Source organism: Phalaenopsis equestris, unplaced genomic scaffold (assembly GCF_001263595.1).
Source record: "Phalaenopsis equestris unplaced genomic scaffold, ASM126359v1 Scaffold226623, whole genome shotgun sequence".
Lineage (NCBI taxonomy): Eukaryota > Viridiplantae > Streptophyta > Magnoliopsida > Asparagales > Orchidaceae > Phalaenopsis > Phalaenopsis equestris.
Window position 1 is genome coordinate 66,382 of NW_018244637.1, and position 19,228 is coordinate 85,609.

At 36.6% G+C, this 19,228-nt stretch overlaps 1 protein-coding gene across 1 annotated transcript; it reads left to right on the top strand.

Moving 5' to 3' along the window:
• Window positions 1–5,671: 5,671 nt before the first annotated feature.
• Window positions 5,672–7,420, top strand: LOC110037891 (serine/arginine repetitive matrix protein 1-like). Its single transcript, XM_020742619.1, has one exon. It carries the CDS (start codon window positions 5,756–5,758, stop codon window positions 7,295–7,297), a length of 1,542 nt encoding a protein of 513 aa, XP_020598278.1. The 5' UTR covers window positions 5,672–5,755; the 3' UTR covers window positions 7,298–7,420.
• The last annotated feature ends 11,808 nt before the right edge of the window (window positions 7,421–19,228 follow it).

The window sequence follows — 19,228 nt, forward strand, 5'->3', positions numbered from 1 at the left end:
AGAAATATTTTTGTAATGAAAATTAATTTTGTAAGTTAAGATATTTAGTATAAGAGAATAAGATTATAATTAACTATTTAAAGTAAAGAACACTATATTTTGAAGTATTAAGAATCTGGAAATTCATTTGAGAAGAAAAGATTGGGGTTCAATGATGTAAAAGCTATGAAATATTTATAAGATAAGGGAATGCTTTGAGTTTCAAATTTAGGAAAAGAAATGGGATGCTCAAAATCATTAAAGGCTATCCAGATATAGTAATCCTCACTTGAAAAAGGAAAAAAAAAAGGATTGACAACAATCCCTGAAAAGAAAAGAAAAATATAAAGGATTGAAAGCAATCCAAATTAAAAAGACAAAAGAAAGAAAAAAATATATATAAAAGTGAGGAGAAGCTTGAAGATATGCCTAATCAAAAATTGGCTTCATTGGACCTACCTAAAGGGAAAACTTAAATACATTCCTGAACTTATATTTATGGATTAAATCTTTTACTAGTGGTGTCCTCATGAAATTTCTATCATTTGAATATTCTAAGTGACTTAATATTGCAACACATAGTCATTCTCGAAATGAATAGAAGACTAGAACTCTTAAACTTGATGACTAGATAATCTTGTGGCTACAGAGTTAATTCAATTACTTAATTTTTTTTTTGAAAATATCACTATGATATTTATTTAAATCCAACTTATAATATTTTTGAATTAAAACTTTACTACAATAGATCATAACTTTTAGGTAGTACTAAATTACTTGAGGACAAGTAATAGTTAAGTTTGGGGGATTTTGACCAGAAGAAAATATGTTGAGATTTTCATACCTATTTTATACTGTTTTTGATGATATTGCACTTTAAAGAAATGTATTTTTGATGTTTTGTTGCAGGAATAAGGAATTAGGGTCATTGGAGCAAAAAGATGTAAAAAGGAGCAAATTTGGAGCTGGGCGCCCCGCCGGCGCCTTCGACTCCGCCGACGGTGAGATTTTCCTGAGACTCTATAATTAATTCATTAAGAAAGTCCCCCGATGGTGCCCTCGAGGCCGCTGATGGCGAGCTCGACGGTTATGTCCAACTAGGCTTTGGATGAGGATAAATTTTGAAGGGATGCTTAGGCAACTCTTGGGAAAGCTCATCCACAACTTTAAAAGATAATTTTGGCAAAAAAATAAATAGGTCCTGGATGTTAGAAAGGTCCTGGAGAGGAAGGAGGCTCAAAATTGAAGTGTAGAGAGTTTAAATTGAGAGGAATTTTTTGAGAGATTGTAAGAGTGGAGGGAAAGTGAGAAATTTTTTCCTCCTTGCCGCTTCGAAGAGGAATTCTGTGTGCTGTAAAGAAAAGAAGAGATTCAGAGGAACTTCGAGGAGTTTTCTTGGGGAGAAATTTGAGGTAAGTTTATTTATTGTTGTAGTTTGTATGACTTTGCTTTTATATATGAATTTTGAGTTTTGTTGTGTTTTCCCCATGAGTTCTGAGTAGTTTTCTCTGTCTTTCTCCTTGCCTTAAGATTTGTGAAATGGTTTTTTGAATTGGTGGAGCCATGAAAATGTTTAAGAAATTGTGATGATCTTTTCACTTCGATCTTAATTTACTTTCAATCTGGCCAATTGATTTGTTAAAATATGTTGAGTTTTACAACTAAAGTGAAGATTACATCCAAGATTCAGGGAGGTCAAAGCCCTTGGAAGTTGGGTGCAAATAAATAGGGAAATAAGATTTTAGAGAGACTAAAATCCTCAATTCAGTTCTATCGTTTGGTTGCTGAAGTGAAGATATTAGCCCTCAGGCGAGGGGAACGTGGGAGCTCCGAAGTGAGAGCCGGTATCCTCCCAGCCTAGCCGCATATTCAGTAAACAAGCGTAGGATTCGTCAATGTTCTTTATGCTTGGACTAAAGGGTAAAGAATATGTATGCTTCTATTTGACACAATATAATTTGAACTGATTCGCTTTATCCATTCACTATAATTTATTGACAAGGAGAATGATGCTTTCTTATGTTGAATATAACATTTGAACCTTCATTAATATATTTAGTTATTTAATAGTTATTAAAATTATATATTTATTTCAATTGCCTATTAGTGACGGATAGCCAATTTGAACTTCGTTGTTGCAATTAAAGTATTGCTTTTCTAAAATCTTAGTTTGTAGTTCTAATATTACTCCCTGTGGGATCGATATCTGGGACTCCATTAGAGCCCTATATTACTTGAGCGATACGTATACTTGCGTTGATAAGTGTGACTTTACAATTATTGAATATTTATTACGTCCATATTTATCGAATCTATAACTGTTATTAAGTTTTGGTACAGTTGCTGAGGGATTAAATCTTTTAGCAACAGTATTAAATACTTATATTTTTAAGCATATATAAAGTCGCGGTCACTCATATAGCTCCAAAGTGGAACCCTCAAACCTTTTGTGAGGTGACTGCAACTAAACGTTCTATTCTATCACCATCGGACTTCATTGCTAATTAAAATCTTTTATTTTCAACGATGACATTAAGTTATGAACCACCTGCACAGATGAAAGGGTGATCGATGGATTCAGTGATGTCGAGATCCGTTCTGCTACAGGTTGTGGTTGTCTCTGTGTAACGAACTCCGGTTGATTTGTGATTGATATGTAGTTATTTCCATGCAAATTAGACCAAACTCCATGACAACGATTATGACCTACATTATCTTCCATCGGTGATAGGGTGTTCCCTGGTCTGTTGATACATTTAGCCACATATTCTCGTTTAGCGTGGAGTTAGATGGTTATGCCCAATTTAGAACAACCGGTAGTTTCCAATTTGTCAGTCTGGAGAAACAAGTCAGAAATTGGAAGTGCAAGTTCTTCATTTACTTCTCCACTTAGGGTTGGGGGATTAAGATGGTTCCATCTGGCATCTCTTATCGAAAGAGGAAAGGCATTGAACTCCTTCGGATCAAGGGGATTAACATCAAGGGTCGACTGATTTCAGTTCCTCAATACACCGACCCAACAACAGATAGTCGAGTTTTGTTTTCAGAAGCATTGAGTCATATGACTATAGATTTTTGAGCTGCCTCTAATGTTGTGGAGTTCCTGTGGTCAATGGAGGCGTCCACCCTATTGGCCAAGACGAAGGCGGATGTTGATGCGAGGGCAGATGAGATTTGACAAAGAGTGATGGTATCAGAAGGGACTCGCTACGTTAGCAAGAGGAGAAATTAGCTCAACAGGTGAGGATTTTGCTCTTAACACTTCTATTATCGTGATTTTGTTTTAAAGGATCTCAACGGGGAGAATGACCTTTATCGCAAAGAGACATAAACACCTTGCTAATTATATCACCTATCCTATGGATGCAGCCCCTTCTGGTTGACAAGAATTTGGGAGGTCGTTCGGGTTATCCGAGAGAAGTTCAAACAAGAATAGCTTCGTAGGAGGGGTTAAGAGAAAGATAGCCTCTTCTAGTCATCAAAACTCGTTTCTCAATCATCTCGCTATGGGTGAGGTCAGGCTGCTAGTGATTCTAGGAAAGACCGTGCTCGAGATTGATCTCAAAGGGAGAACCTCTGTGACTCGGCGTCGTGAAGGCAAAGAGCGACTTGCAGAATCCGCCCCTTGCCTACTTTGCCAATGAAGGATAGGAGGGGTTTCCCTTTGGGTCGGAATCATTCCCAGGTCTTTGAGATGAAGTTTTGGAATTCATTGGATAGTCGTTTTACTACAATTGACCGATCGATTGATCGTTACTCTAACTCCCCATCTGTCGTGAACTAACCTTCCGGGCTTTTGGAGGCCATTTGATCGTCGACATTCGTGAGGTCTTTATGTGATTTGGAGCTACTTGAATTATTTAAGAAGGCCGATTAATACCAATTGAAAGGAAGTGAGGCTTCTCATCTTCAATCGATGGCTTTGGACCTCATCGAGATTGAGCAGGCTGCCACTGTGAAGCAAGATAAGATCTTAGTTGGTCGTTTAAGAAGGCAAAGAGGCGAGCCAAGTTAGCCGAGGAAAAGCTTGCTGCAGTGTTGGAGTAACTTTCATCGGTTTCCAAATAGTTTTCTTTTGAGATTGAAGAAAATCGTAACTTAAGGAAACGAATGGTGACTATGAATACTAAGGAAAAGTTCTTCTCCTTGTTTTTGTCTCACCCCATGTAGATGAAGCTTCTTTATGAACAACTTCATATTTGGAGTTTAAGGGTGATAGATCGATTCTTCCCGATCGGGCTTGGTCAATGCAAACTATTCTGACCTGTGAGAGTTTGCAACTTTATTTTCCAGCTTCGAAGGGTCATCTGGGGACAACTCGGGTGCTGAAAATGAGCAGGATTCTTCCAGCCGACCTCTTGAAGCTTGAAGCTTTTCTTTTGAAAAATGTATTTCTTGCTTATTATTATTTTTTCTTTCTTTTACATAGTTTATTACTATTATTGTTTTATCATTTTGTATAACCAATATTTGTAAATACAACATTTTTGTGATTGCATATTTTTTTTAATGATATGAGGCCGTTCAGTTGTCTGTAATTTGTACTTTTATACCTTTTGGTTGATACGTTTGTGAGGGTCTCTTTGCCACCTCAACAAAGATTGTTACTTAGGCTCTCCAGTGGAGTGATTCACACCTTGTTCTTAATGACACTTGTTGATGTTAGACTGGGAACTACCTCTAGGGGTTTAGCTAGATAGACCATTCCTAGCACTATAACTGGCTGTCTTCATTCCCTGAATCAGACCAGGTGAAATTTGCGCCATGGTCTGTCTCTCTTTGATGTACGCTCAGCCATACAATCTTGACACCACACCTGCCCGCCTTCATTCCCTAGGTCGTATAGGGCAATCTTGGTGTCATGGTCTGCCGGACTTTAATATGTGCTCAGCGAGGCTATCTTGGCAACATGACTGACTGTCTTCATTTCTCTGGTCGGACATGGCGATCTCGGAGCCAAGGTTGGTCGGTCTTTGATATGCGTCAGCTGGGCAAACTTGTTGTCATGTTTGACCCTCTTTAACATTTCCTCGATCTCTTTTCTTACGTGAAAGTTTTGATTTTTTAGTTAGTATGACATTCATACAAAATTTAAGCAAAAAATCTTCGAATTGCTGAAAAGGTGAAAAAATAATTTTTGCATCTAAGACTTATACCTGTATCATATAACATATCATTCAAACAGATTTTTCATTTGTCTGAATAATTTATTAGTTGCTACTATCTATGGTTGGCGAAACTTGCAACATGAGAATTGTAACCAATGAGACAATATTATGCGAGTAATATTTCTTCCAAACCAACACCAGTCTAAGAGGCTAATAACGGCAGGTCACTTTTGTTGGTTCATTTTCAACGTGATATTAAAGGTAGTGTGAGAGAGAAATCCGAATCATTGAGGCTAATCATGCCCATCGCATTCCCAAGTTACATTCGCTCTGTTTTCCAAAAGAACATCACAAGCAAGCAACCGACTTCACTCGAAATTATAAACCATAAAAACAGGCCCTCGCCTCCTTTTCAAATACAATGAACAGATGAACGAAGCGACGAAGAGTGGAAAGCAAGATACATATATATATATATATATATATATATATATATATATACAAAAAATAGAACCAAGAAAGAGACATATATATATATATATATATATATATATACATAAAATAGAACCAAGCAAGGGAAACAGAAAGCCTACTGAATCGAATAAAAAGCTCGCCTTTTTCCGTATTTCCTCTGCTCTATCTCATCTCTTCCAGAGCTCTTCTTCTCCATGGAAGGAGATAGGGATCAGTCCTCCTCGTCCTCGCCTCTATATTGGTCCCAGTCGCGGAAAGCTTCCTCCTTTTCTGCTCCTCCTCCTTCTTCGGGGATACGGACATGGGTTTTAGTTCTTCTGGTCTCCATCTTCGTCATTCTCTTTATCCCATCTTTTCGCTCTTCTAACCTCCTCGGTTTTCGTCCAAGCTTTGTGAAGAACGGATGGGATACGCTTAACCTAGCTCTCGTCGTCTTCGCCATTCTGATTGGTCTTCTCGGCCGCGATGTAGCTTCGGGGAGCGGCGGTGGCGGGGAATATAAGGAAGAAGGAGACAAAAGTACGGTGACGTCGCCGCCACCTCTGACGAACTCGCAACATCAATGGGGCGCAATCGGATACGCTCCTGTTCCTGAGCAGAGCGTTTACGAGGCGAATCAAACGGTCGGAATCCGGCGGTTTAGGAGCAGCAGTTCATACCCTGATCTCCGGCAGGAGTTCAATAATGGGGACAATTGGGCTATGAGCAACAGTTGGCGGTTCTCCGACGATATCCAGCTGTACCGGCGTCGTCCGTCTGATCTCTCCGAGTGGGAGATCTCCGGTGATCCGGGGGTTAAGACGATCCAAGTCGACACTTTTGAGTTGAAGAAAAGCCCCTCGAAATCTCCACCGCCACCTCCGCCGCCGCCGCCACCGCGACCACTATTTCCACAGCCGACTCTGCCGAATAGAAGAACGGTGAAAAAGTTACAACACACCCAGCCTGCAACTACGTCGCCTCCTCCGCCGCCACCTCCACCACCGCCGGTGTTTCCAGAACAGAGGAAGAAGAGCAACAAGAAGCGTTCTGGTGCCGCCGCAAAGGACATTGCGACCGCCATCGCGTTATTCTATACCAAGCAGAAGCGGAGGAGCAAGGCCAAAAAGATCAACGACGAGGATTCGCTAGCCTCTGCGTCGCTGTTGGGTCCCCCTCCTCCTCCTCCACCGCCGCCACCACCCCTGCCGTCATCCTCCGTCTTCTCACAACTATTCTCAACCAAAAAAGCGGGGAGTAAAAGCAGGAGATTCAACTCTATCTCCAACCAGCGATTTCCACCGGCACCACCCCCTCCGTCGCCGCCGCCGCTTCCACCAAAGAAGGAACCATCGCTCTTCTCCGACCACCGTCTCCCTTCACGGAAGAGGAGAGAAAAAAAACCGACTTATATCAACACATACCCTATCGCGCCGCCGTCCCCTCTCCCTCCGGCGCCACCGCCTCCGCCTCCAGCCTCCGATGAAGACAGCAGCGACCAACATTTCGCCGATGGAGCAAAGGCGTCGCCTTTCTGTCCGAGCCCAGACGTGAACAATAAAGCGGATGTGTTCATAAAGCATTTCCGCGATGGACTGAAGCTGGAGAAGCTCAACTCCATCCGAGAGAAACAGCAACGGCGACAAGATCAGCCGCAGGAAATGCAACAGGAAGCTGGAATAGAAATGGAGATGGAAAACCAGATCATGAAGATGATGATGATGGGAATGGAGGAAGACAACTGGACATTGATTTAATTTCTTTTTTTGGTTGTTGTTTTTTTCAATTCGTTCATTATTTACAACGATTTTCTGATGTTTGCTGTGCCAGTGATTACATAAAATTACTAAATTTACTGTAAATCAGACTGCCGCATGGAGAGCCAGAGCGTGTGCAGAGATTGCTCTGTTTCTGATCATTTGATAATCTGGTTTGAATTTTTAATATGACAAAAAAAAAATGTATTTTTGAAAAGTTTCTCTCTATAATTTCAAGCCAGCGTATAACGTTGAGCAAAATTATAAAATGATCTTGATGAATTTTTATAATCGGCCGCAAGATAAATGCCTTCCAGTTCTTTGATTCCTATACTAAATAATTAGCAAAATGAAGGGTGGTTTGGTTGTGATCATCTTTTCCAGCCTCAGGTGGGATCGGTTGTGATTAATTAGTGTGATTAATTAGGTCTAATAGATTAATCACGTTAAAAAAAGGGTGGTCTGGTTCTGTTGACTTCTCCGGCCTCTTATTTGAATATAAAATTTAAATGTTAGCTTGCTTATTTATTTATATAGATTTGCTATTCAATAAATGGCTGAGTACGAGTGTCGTGTAAACGAGCTGAACACAAGCGAGCCTAGTGTCACCTCCCAAAAGAGCCCTTATGGGTGGTGGGCAGCCCAGGACTTAAATACTGCTTTTCGGCCCTACACCTAGCCAATGTGGGACTATTTGTCCGTGACATTCTCCTCCACCCAATCACGTGACGCCCTCGTCACGGATCGGCTCCACCGAGGGTCCCACTGGACCATGGAGAGTCCACACACCTGGCAGATAGTAGTCTGCTCTGATACCACTTGTCACCTCCCAAAGAGCCCTTATGGGTGGTGGGCAGCCCAGGACTTAAATACTGCTTTTCGGCCCTACACCTAGCCGATGTGGGACTATTTGTCCGTGACACTAGGCCCAGCTCGTTTATATTTTGAGCTCAAAAAATGTATTCGTGTTCGGCTCATTTGCTTAGTGAGTTGAACACGAACAAATAGTCGTTTTGACAATTCTAATCACGTAGGTATAAGATGTTAAGATTGAAGCTTGATTTAAAAATTATAATTTATGTTAAAATATTATTTGAATTTAATTTAATATTATTTATTCTAATTTTTTAATTAATATTTTTAATTGACTATAAATTTTTATACCATTGCAGTCAATTAAATTTTTAAAAAACAATGCTCATCATATTTTATACCAAAACGAGCCGAACATGAGTGAACGAATCTTTGCTCCTATTCGGCGCCTTAATTTAGCGAAAGAGCCGAACATGAGCTTTTCACGAACAACGAATCGTTTTGAGAGACCCATATTTTAATATCTTTTTGTATGAATTTTGGTATAATTATGATTGTAAATATCTAACAATTTTTTAAATAAATAACTTAAAACACTTTATAACAAGAAAATTAAAATTTACTAGATAGTATAAATAACTCTCAATAAATTTTGTCAAATTTAATTAAAATTTAAGCATCCCTCTATTTCAAGTAATAAGTAAATACATGTTTAAATTATTAGCTTTCTGTAAATAATTTATGAAATTTAATTACAACTCGAATTAAATAAAAGTTATAAAAGCAATTTTAAAGAAATTTTAATCATATTTAAATTTTACTCCAACTCAATAATGAAAAAAAAAATACAAAATTAAGTTGTAAATTCAACATGCCTTACAAGTAATAAACACACTTTCAACTGAAATGCTTCGTGGGTTGTCCTATGGTTCGGTTAGCCCGGGGATAACGGACCTTGATTTGACCAGACTAGCTTGTCCTCCTATTGGGAATCAGGGTCGCCGACCGGCCTTCAAATGAATATTAGGTAGACTGAAGTTGGCTCGGTCGACCTAATTATGCTAGTTGGTTGTGTTGGGTTGGTAGTCCACTGTGGATTTATGGATGAGGAACACTTGTCGATGGGACAAAACTAGACAATTACACATAAGACTTATTACCATAATTCGATAGGTAGCTTACCCCTCAACAGAAGGGATCCTTTAGGACATTCTACTGAGTGAGTTGTGGCCATTTCTCAATCTGAGATGAGGAATCTTAGGGGAGATAACTGGCAATGTTATGACCTTTCGTTGAGTATTGTCAAGAAGAGAGGCTGTCGGTGCCCTTATTTCGCTCAACAGGCATTGATTCGAAAAGAAGCTCACTCGGTTGGTCATCGCTCAATTGGCCTTTAGCTCCAACTAAAGGGATTTGCACATGGTCAGACAAGTCTTCTGGTGTTCCATTGGTGGACGCTAGGTCTTCAGGTGCCTTGTTCTTGGACATTTATTCATCTGGCACTAAACCCTTGGTCTTTTGCTGAGAGACCTTGGTCCTCTGCCCGCAGGTTCTTAGTCGTGCACTTGTGGGCTCCATTGTTTCTCGTGCTCCTTTCTATCTAATCGGGTTGACTTCCTAGAGATTTTGTGTTGGTATTTTATCTGGTTGTATTATCTCTCTCTCTCTTATATATATATATTTTCTTTTCAGGGATTATTTTCAATCCTTCAAACACACACACACCAGGTTTACGTGAGCTGATGGCGGCTCTAGGTCAGTCTCCTTTTGACCCGGGTTTGAGAGTCCGCCCTTCGACCAATCCTTTATATATATATTAAAAATGAATGACCAGAGATTCCTGACCATCCTTCATGCACCTAAGAATTCGAGTACCACATCCCACACTCAAGGGGATTCGAACCCCAGACCAGAGGGGATTTACAACTGACAAATAGATGCTCGACCAACTGCTCTAAGTACGTATCATATATATATATATATATATATGAGAGTAATTTTTGGGTGTTGAGTTAGTGGTCTCATGCGAGAAAGCTGAGTTGCCATTCCAGCTACGGAACAGAGCAAAACAGCTGGATGCATCCACTGTGGGTTGGTGTAACAGCTGCCTCCGCCCACAAGTGAGTTCCAGCGCGTTGAATTTTCATGCAAGTGAATTTCTTAGGCTTATGTGAGCTCTCAGTTTGCTTTGTGTCAAGGATTAGGTGTGAATTATGTGCTTATTTTAATTGATCTATATATTTACGTAAGATTGCTTAGCTAGTGAATGATTGGGATAAAGGGTTGTGCTTTCTTCTCATTTTCCTTGATTCCTGTATATCAAAATAAATTTCGCTTTGCTTACTAAAAGGAACAAAAATAGTGTTGAGCTTCATTTATTAGTCATAGAGAAATTTATGTTGTACGATAGAGGAGATTCGTATGATATGTGAGATGACAGCATATAAATATTACTATAAGAAAACACAAATTTTATGTTGAAAGTTGTGAAAGCGAAAAAAGCAATATAAACCTTTTGTTGTTGCATACATAAACTTGATGAAATATTGTTATGAGAATGGCCACTTTTAATTGAAAAAGAATGAAATATTGTAATAAGCTGCGTGCGGTGTCCGATCCGGACCGTAAATCACCTGGTCTACGGTCCCGATGTATTTCGGTGGGCCCCACCTAAATTTTTTTTTTTATAAAAAAAATGGAAGTAATCCTGACAGTAGATCGCCGTGATCTACGGCCAGGATCGGACACCGCATGCAGGGGTGGATGCGGGGGGCACGTAATAATTCCTCCTTTTAATTGCTTGGAGAAATATTAGCACACGACACCTCTTTGCATTTCAAATGAAGAAAGTTGATGCTGAATCCTCAAGTTGAATGCTAATACAATCGAAACATATGACAGTAGAGTTCACAAGATCCTTCTATATGGTGAATATATATAGCAGGGTGCGGGAGTGAAGGTGAAGCGGTAGCATATCACTGAATCCTGCGATTGCAAGCTGGAATCAAAACTAGTTCTAATTCTTGGAGGACCCTATAGCAGGAAATTTCCCACTACTTTGACCGTTACATGTTGTGTGTACCCTTATTCACCCTATTTTAACATTTAATTATGGTTTAATTAAGGTATTAGCTTAGGTATATTATGTGGAAACTATGGAGGGGACTTTTTCTTAGTTTATGCTATTTGGGGATTTCTTCTCCCTTGTTTTTCTATTGGAGTTTTATTTTTGTTTTATCTCTCAGATGCTATTTTTGTAACCTGATTGGATTAATGTGATGATCTCTTTCAAACATCCAATGGCCTCTATTATTACGAACTTCGGATCCCATTGGCTATTTTCTTATGCCAGCTTGCAGTCTAGTTGCTATCACCTAAACTTCTTAGCTGACATCTTCTCCCCGCCCTCATTTCTCATCATACGACTAACCTATCCGTACTATGTTATCACACACTATCTAGGAACCGTAGATTGGTGCCATAACATCTCCAGACAATAATGACAAGGAAGTCACACACTACTTGTAGTTTTGAACATAGTCAAGACTTTAGATGGTGACGAGCAAGAAGGTTGTCGATGATAGAGCCCTATTTAAGTTCAACTCAAACTCTGATATTAATATTGGCCTCGGAATTCAGGCTCTATGTAAAAATGATTACTTGATTAGATTATAAATTTTATGATCCCAACAATTCAAAATAGCTATTTGAAATATTTCAACATTGTGTCATTATGTTGCTAATATTGGCTATGTCAATATCGACCAAATATTTTTGACGATGCTTCTTATCATAATATAGGCACATTCGTTTACTCGTTTGATGGCAAACTCAATCTACAAAATTGGTTGATCTATGTTGGTGGAGCAAAATTTTTTTGTTCATAATAATTGCATCTTACTAACGACTATGTAATTAAGATTCTAAAAATAATTAATTTAAACTTTAGATCAATATTTTAAGTATTATTTCATCATATCCAAGTAGTTTCATGTCCATTTCCTCTTCAATTATAAACCATAATTTTCAAAATCAACCTCACAAGAAAGCAACCAACATGGGCTCTCATGATTTTGATAACTCTAGCTAATTTAACATCTTTAAACTCCTCCAAAATAATTACTATCTGTCAATTTTTTTTAAAATATATTTAATTTAATATGTGTATAGTTTTGATTTTAAAAAAATAGTATTTTGACATTAAAAAATGAGACTAGATATATCTCATTCATTTAATAGTTTAAATAATCGAAATACTATAAGTAATTCATCATCTTGAAAAATGAGTAACACTTGAGAGTATGCTCAACAATTTAAATTAAGAAATTTATGACTTGTCTTTGTTCTATGAGATTTATGACTGACAATTTCCCTATTTAATATAAGAATTAGACAAGATTTAGATTTATTAGATTACTAATTCTCGAATAGAGGCAAACCCCTATATTTAATTACATCTTAGTTTACCAAAGTCACCTAAGAAAACTCTCGGTTAGGATCATGGGTTTTATCTTCAATAATTCAAAGTATAATTTTCACGATTGCTTATAAGAAAATCAAGTGGGAATGACTCATATATGAATAATTATTTTGGTGACCAAGGGAACGAAGGGTTGGGGATGTTACAGACTCTGAGGAAAACATCAATGACTTCTCAAACTATCATACTGTTTGGCTTTAAATTTTAGAAGTAACGACATTTGATGTTTACTCCTACCATCTTATTTATAATTTAGGGCTTACACTTGCAAAATATACAATCATGCAAATAACATATGAAGATACGAGGATTTACGTCATGCCGAACGAATAACCTTAGAATCCTAAAAAGGAGTTAGGGCTTATATCGCACGACATACAATCGTATTAATGCCTAGGAGATAGTGCAAGGATTTATGTTGTGCTAGACAAACGACCTCAGAGTCCTAAAAGTTTATGTTGTTTAAAACTACAGAAAGTTTAGTTGAGGTTCATCCTTTGCTTCATGTTGTGGTCTCAATCATAGCCTGAAGGTTGACCGTTGCTTGCTCGCATCCTCGTCTTGCTTCCCAAACAACTAGCTTCAAGCTCCTTACTGTGATAGTTGTAGGTTTTAAAATGTGTGATCAAATTGGTGACTGTCATTGTTGGATAGTAGAGTATTGCTTCAAGGTTTCTCTTAAACAGACGCTCTACTGCCCTCTACACTAAGGGACCTTTACATGTGTATTAAGTAACAAAATATACAGTTTAAAGAATGTGGTAGTACGTACCTGCTGATCTGTCCACAACGTTCCTATGTCACAATGATATAAGTCCTTTTATTCTCACCATAAACTTGATCCACTCCTTAGTAGATTGAGTAAGTCCTTAAAGTTAAATATTTTTACACACTAGGGTTTCACACACAAGTATATGTATCGTTTCAGTAATACATGTCTCTAATTCAATCCAGATATTGATCTAACAGGGAAGGTGGTAATGGTTCTAATCAGATGAGTTCTAGTGTGCTAGGATAAAGTTCTTCGTTTAGAATTTAATTTAAAGTGATCTTTCTAACAGCTACTTTTTTAACTATTCTAGCTATTCAAACTATACCAACTCGTTTGGTGGATATCAAGATATGAAAGATACCAATCTCTTGTGGAGTGCATATGTGGATATGTCAAGTAGGATACTAAGAATCTAATGTGGCTAGTGACAATAGGAGCATAAATCTAGGTTACCCTTTTCTGAGTGTGTAACTAAGTTTGGTTTAACTCAGTACGTGTTTCTAATTATCACCCTAGAAACTCCTAAGTTAAATCCCTTCAAAATTTATCTCCCTAGTAATTGCATTTCCCCATGAAATACTTTTTCTTCCCCCATAAGTTCAATGTGGTTTTCCTAGTTGATAAAGTCATAGTCCTCCCGGATCGTTATGAGTTCGCAACAAGTTTTAACACACCAATTGACCAAATTGATTAGTAAATGAAACATGAATTAAAAACCCATCACATTAGGATTATAAGATTGATTCTATAAGTATCTTTGCGTCCTACATAACCTACACATGCATACACATGCATCACAAGAGAAAGTCACAAGAGAAAGGTAAAAAAAACCTACTCACTGAGCATGAAGAACTTGGAAACCATAAAAAAATCATAAAACAAATCCACTAAGTTTATGTCCCAATCAATTACAAGATAAATGTAAATGCAATACTTAGCTTTTCTTTCATCAATGGATCTAAGTCATTCTTGCTCTGATGTAATACTTCCCCTTTACAATCTTCTCGCAAGATCCTTACCAAACACTCAGGAAAGTTGGTAAAAATACAAACTCTAATCTTCTCTACCCTTTCCTTGGTTTTTCTCTGTGCTTCCCAGATGTATCTCTTTGTTTATCCTTGAAATGCCTAAAATATTTTACTTATATTTGCAAATTTAATGTCTATTTCTAATGTTATTGAGCTTTAATGAAAGGTATTTTTGATGTTTTGGGTTTTATGTACACTAAATTGAGCAAATGGAGCCAAAATAGAGCAATTTGGAGTCAAAAGAAGTGAAGAGGCCAATGTTGACCTGGCGCCTAGGCACTAGGATCTGGTGCTGAGAGACGGTTATCTAGAAGATTCAATGAACATAGTTGAATTTTGAAGGGGTGTTTGAAGAAACTCTTGGGAATTTTGAGAGCTTTATTTAAAGAGACTTCTAGAGATTCAAAATGGGGGTGCTTCTAGAGAGAAATGAGAGTTATTTTAGAGAGAAGGGGAGTCTCCTTAGAGAGGAGAAACTCTTGGAGCCTTGCTTAGATTTGGAGGAGAAGAGAAGTGAGAGATATCTTCTGCATTATAGTTCTAAGTGTGATTGGAGTGGAGATGTAAGGAGAGTGAGTGATTCAGGGGAACTTGAAGGATTGCTTGGGAAGGAGTTTAAGATAAGTTGTGTACTTTGTTTATTTTACTCAGTCTTGTTTCGTAAACTTATATTTATCTATAAATCCATCTGTTGTTTCTTCTCCATGAGATATGAGTGCCTTTCTCTATATAATGAGGATAAATTATGTGTAGGAATAAAATTAAGTAGAAGTGCTTTCAATTCCATAAATTGTGATGATCCAAACTCTATGGTTATATTACTTATCGATCTGGCAAATTAATTTGCTTTCACAATAAAGTAAGAATTACATTTAGTTTTATGGAGGAGAATGTAGCCCATGAGATTAAGTACAAATAAATTGGGAAATAAGTTTTGATGGATATAGAATTGGAGGTTTTAGAGTGACAAACTAAAATTCTCAAATCAGTCCAAATGTTTGAAAGCTAACGTGAGATGTTGACCTTAAGATGAGGGGTAAGTGGGAACTCTAGAGTGAGAGCTAGTATCTTCCCAGCCTAACCACGAGTTTAGGGACTAAACTCTTAATTAGCCTATGTTCTTTATGCACTCGAGAGAGGGTAAAAATATATATATGCTCCTATTTAGAATAATACATTAATTATACTTAAAATTATTTTATTCCTATGCTAATTTCAATGCTTATTGAAAGGAGAATGATGTTTTATACAAATCTGAACTCTTCTATACATTGTTAGTTTAGAATTCTATAGTGGTAACTTTACTTTTTTAGCCTTTTATCTTGTATTTACATTCTGCATTTTTTTAGCATACTTACAATTCCCTTTAATCCATTAGGATTAGTTAATATACAAAAACTTTTTGTCATTTTCTATAAAATTTAACTATAATTTAAAGAAAATTTGACTAAATTAATCCTATAAGAGTTTTGTTTTTCTTTGTGGGAACAATACATAAGACTCTGCTAGAGCTCTATATTACTTGAAACAATATGTATACTTGCGTAGCACCCTTGGTGTAAACCAATTTATCAACTTAATATAATATTTAATTTTGCACATTAGATTCTAAAAATATAAATTGGGTCAAGCTTTTGACCATATTTCTGAACTAAAATTACTGCGTAATTACGGGTCGAACATTAAGTTCCTGACGTTGTTTCCAGGGATAACAAGTAATCCTTTTTACTCAAGAAAATCTTTATTTTAGTTGTAGAATTATTATTGTAAAATTGTATTGTAGTTTATATATATATATATATATATATATATTTTATTATTTATCTTTAATAGTGTATGAGTAGTACGAGATCTGAAGAATTAGTGCCATACGATTCTGAGTTAGAACAACCAATTAGAAAAATTAGAAAACAAAAATAACTTTACAAATTCTAAGAAATTCATGTGCACTAGTAGGGTGCAGGAGCACTGGTGCCCTGACAGGGTTTTCGTGCTCACTATGTTTGGGCGTGGATGTGCTGGTATCTTAACCCAAAGGCACTAGACAAAGGCAGACATGAGTGAGCTAGCTCCCCTGACATTGGGGTGTCAGAAACAAGCCAGACACTAGTGTGCCAAGGTTAGGGCATGGGTGCACCTAGCCAGACTTCCACCTTGGTACCCTATACATGCATCGGGGAGTGTTGAAGGATGTCTTTGGGCTATGGGATACTAGACATGAATAGAAGATGTTCCCATAAGTTTGGATGAACATCCTACATGTGTGACAAAATTTTGATGCCAACAAAGGACCCTTAATAAGTGTGTTGCGTCAATAAGGCATGATGTAATTTTTAGAAATAGACCCATGTCTTCCTTTGGAATTGAGATAAATTTACCATGGAAAGATTTTTGAATCAACCATAGTATGTGATCTACATAATTATGGTTAATAAATTGGCTAGTCAGTCGTGGTGGACTAACCATGAATGATGCCCCTTTTGACAGGCATCTACTTTTTGTCTGAGGCAATCTTATCAAAAGATAGGCACAATTAGTCGTGTATGTGATTTACTCTAGTTAATATGTTTGCTATATTAACAAAGTAATCCTAACCATTAAAGGTACTTTCTCAAGAAAAACTAATAAGGTTGTTCTTGTCAAGTGAATCACAAAAAAATAATCAGGTAGCTTGGTTATTGAGGTGTCTTAACAAAATTATTTGCTAGAGAAAACGAGGTGCTCTAGCAATATTAAATACTTAGTCTGATGAGTATTAGCTAACTAATCAGGGTAAACCCATCAAAAGATTGTGGTGTGATCCCACTATTGGTGACGATACCTTGGTTTGGTCATGCCTTTTTTGTGCAAGGTAATGTCGCTTCTAGTCACTTTTACATTAGTTTTTCTCCTTCCAAAATGCACTTATTCAACTCTATAACCTACACAACATCAGCAAAACCTTCCAGAAGTGTAAATCTGTGATAAATCTATAAAAATAACATATAAAATGCAGGGGAAAAAGTAGGTGAAATCACATAAAATTGACTCAGTCACATACTTTTGAATTAAGATGTTACTTCTACAAACATATAATTTGAACCATGGAAATTCTTCTTCAACCTTCTCGCTTACTTGAGTCATTCTCTATGTTCAAGCTCTTAGTAAATTACACGCACAGATCATTGTTATTTGAATGTTTGAATTAATTGGTATAGGATTTTGGATAATAGTTGAGAAGATTTTTCTAATATTATTGTATGAATGGTTGCACATCATCACAATTCAGTAGAACTTACAATTTAACTTTTTGAAGCTCCCTTTCATTGAGGTATTATGTACCATGCCTACCTAATGGTTCACACGATATCTATAATACAAATAATTTTACTTGTTAAGGCATGTCACCAATAGTGTCATGAAAATTCTACCCTTGATCAAAGTAACAGAAACATAAAGTACTTATTTTCACTAATAGGTATGTCTCGCATATCGATCTCTCTAGACATGCTTTATTCTTAACAATTATTTTTATTTTATTTAGAAATCTACACGATTGAGTCATTTTTGAACAAATAAAATAGTAGATTAATTTAAAATAAAAAACATACCTCTCAAAGGAATACATCCATCATTATTGAACTAGACCCCCCAATATAGCCTCATAACACAGATTTATGGGAAAATGTTTCATTGAGTAAAAAATATATGGAAGGAAATATTCATTTGAGCTTGCATAACACCAAATGAATACTCACGTAAAGACTCTTTAATGAATTAACATTCAAAGTCACTGCGCAGAATGCCATGAAGAATATATGGATTTCGATCAATAGAAAAAGTGCAGGCTTTGACAGGCCATTGAATGCAAAATTTAGTAAGCACTGCATAATAATATGACAATCATGACTCTTCATGTCAAATATTTTTCTCATCCCCAAGTCAACACAACAGTGCATGTTAGAAGCACAACAACTTGGAAACTTCAAAGAATGCAACCATTCAAAAATTTCATTTCGTTAATCCAATATGAGACAGTATGTAGCATTGAGCTTTATTGTTTTACATGTATTTGTCTCTTGTAGTTCTAGCCCCCTCCTCTTGTAATACTCCTTCAGGTCTAATCTTGCTTTGACGTTGTCTTTTATTTTTCCCTTGATATATAAAATAGTATTGAATATTTTAGCAAAAAAAACTTCTCAATATAAATAACATCGAGATTATGCCAAATTAGATTGATCATTCGGTTTGGATGATCCTAAAAAATACTCTGTTTTGTCTAGTGATCCCGACTATTTATGTGCAACAGTATAACAATGTATTTGATTGGATTTTTCACTTATCTTTCCTTACTTCGCAACAATACAAAAAACTTGATCCTGGAGAAAATAAAAATTTAACTTTTTAACTTAATATATATTGGGATACTACGCAAGTATATGTATAATTATCAAGTAATATAGGACTTTTTGGACTTTTTGATTATGATTAAGCCCTAAATATCAAACCTACAGGATTGTTCACAATATGCGATAATTAAAGTAACAAACTTTCTACTTTAAAAAGACATACTTAAACTATAGTTTTTATCACAGGAATGAAATTTAAACTCTTTTTGGTATTTTTAATGTTTGAAAATTAAATAAAAATGTATTGAAGATAATTTGAGTTTACGTAAAAGAAAAGCACTGAATACGATATATCTTTCTCCTTGTCATGAATCAGTAAAAAGTATAGGAATTCTGTTGTGAAAGTATTAAAATTGTGTTGTGCTAAAGTATTAAAATTGTGTTGTGAAAATTGTGTTGTGCTAAATAGGAGCGATATTATTCCTTACCCTTACTAGAGATGCTGCAAAG

What these genes read in the sequence shown, in the direction of transcription:
- LOC110037891 (XM_020742619.1), top strand. Translation starts at nt 5,756, where the DNA reads ATGGAAGGAGATAGGGATCAGTCCTCCTCGTCCTCGCCTCTATATTGG.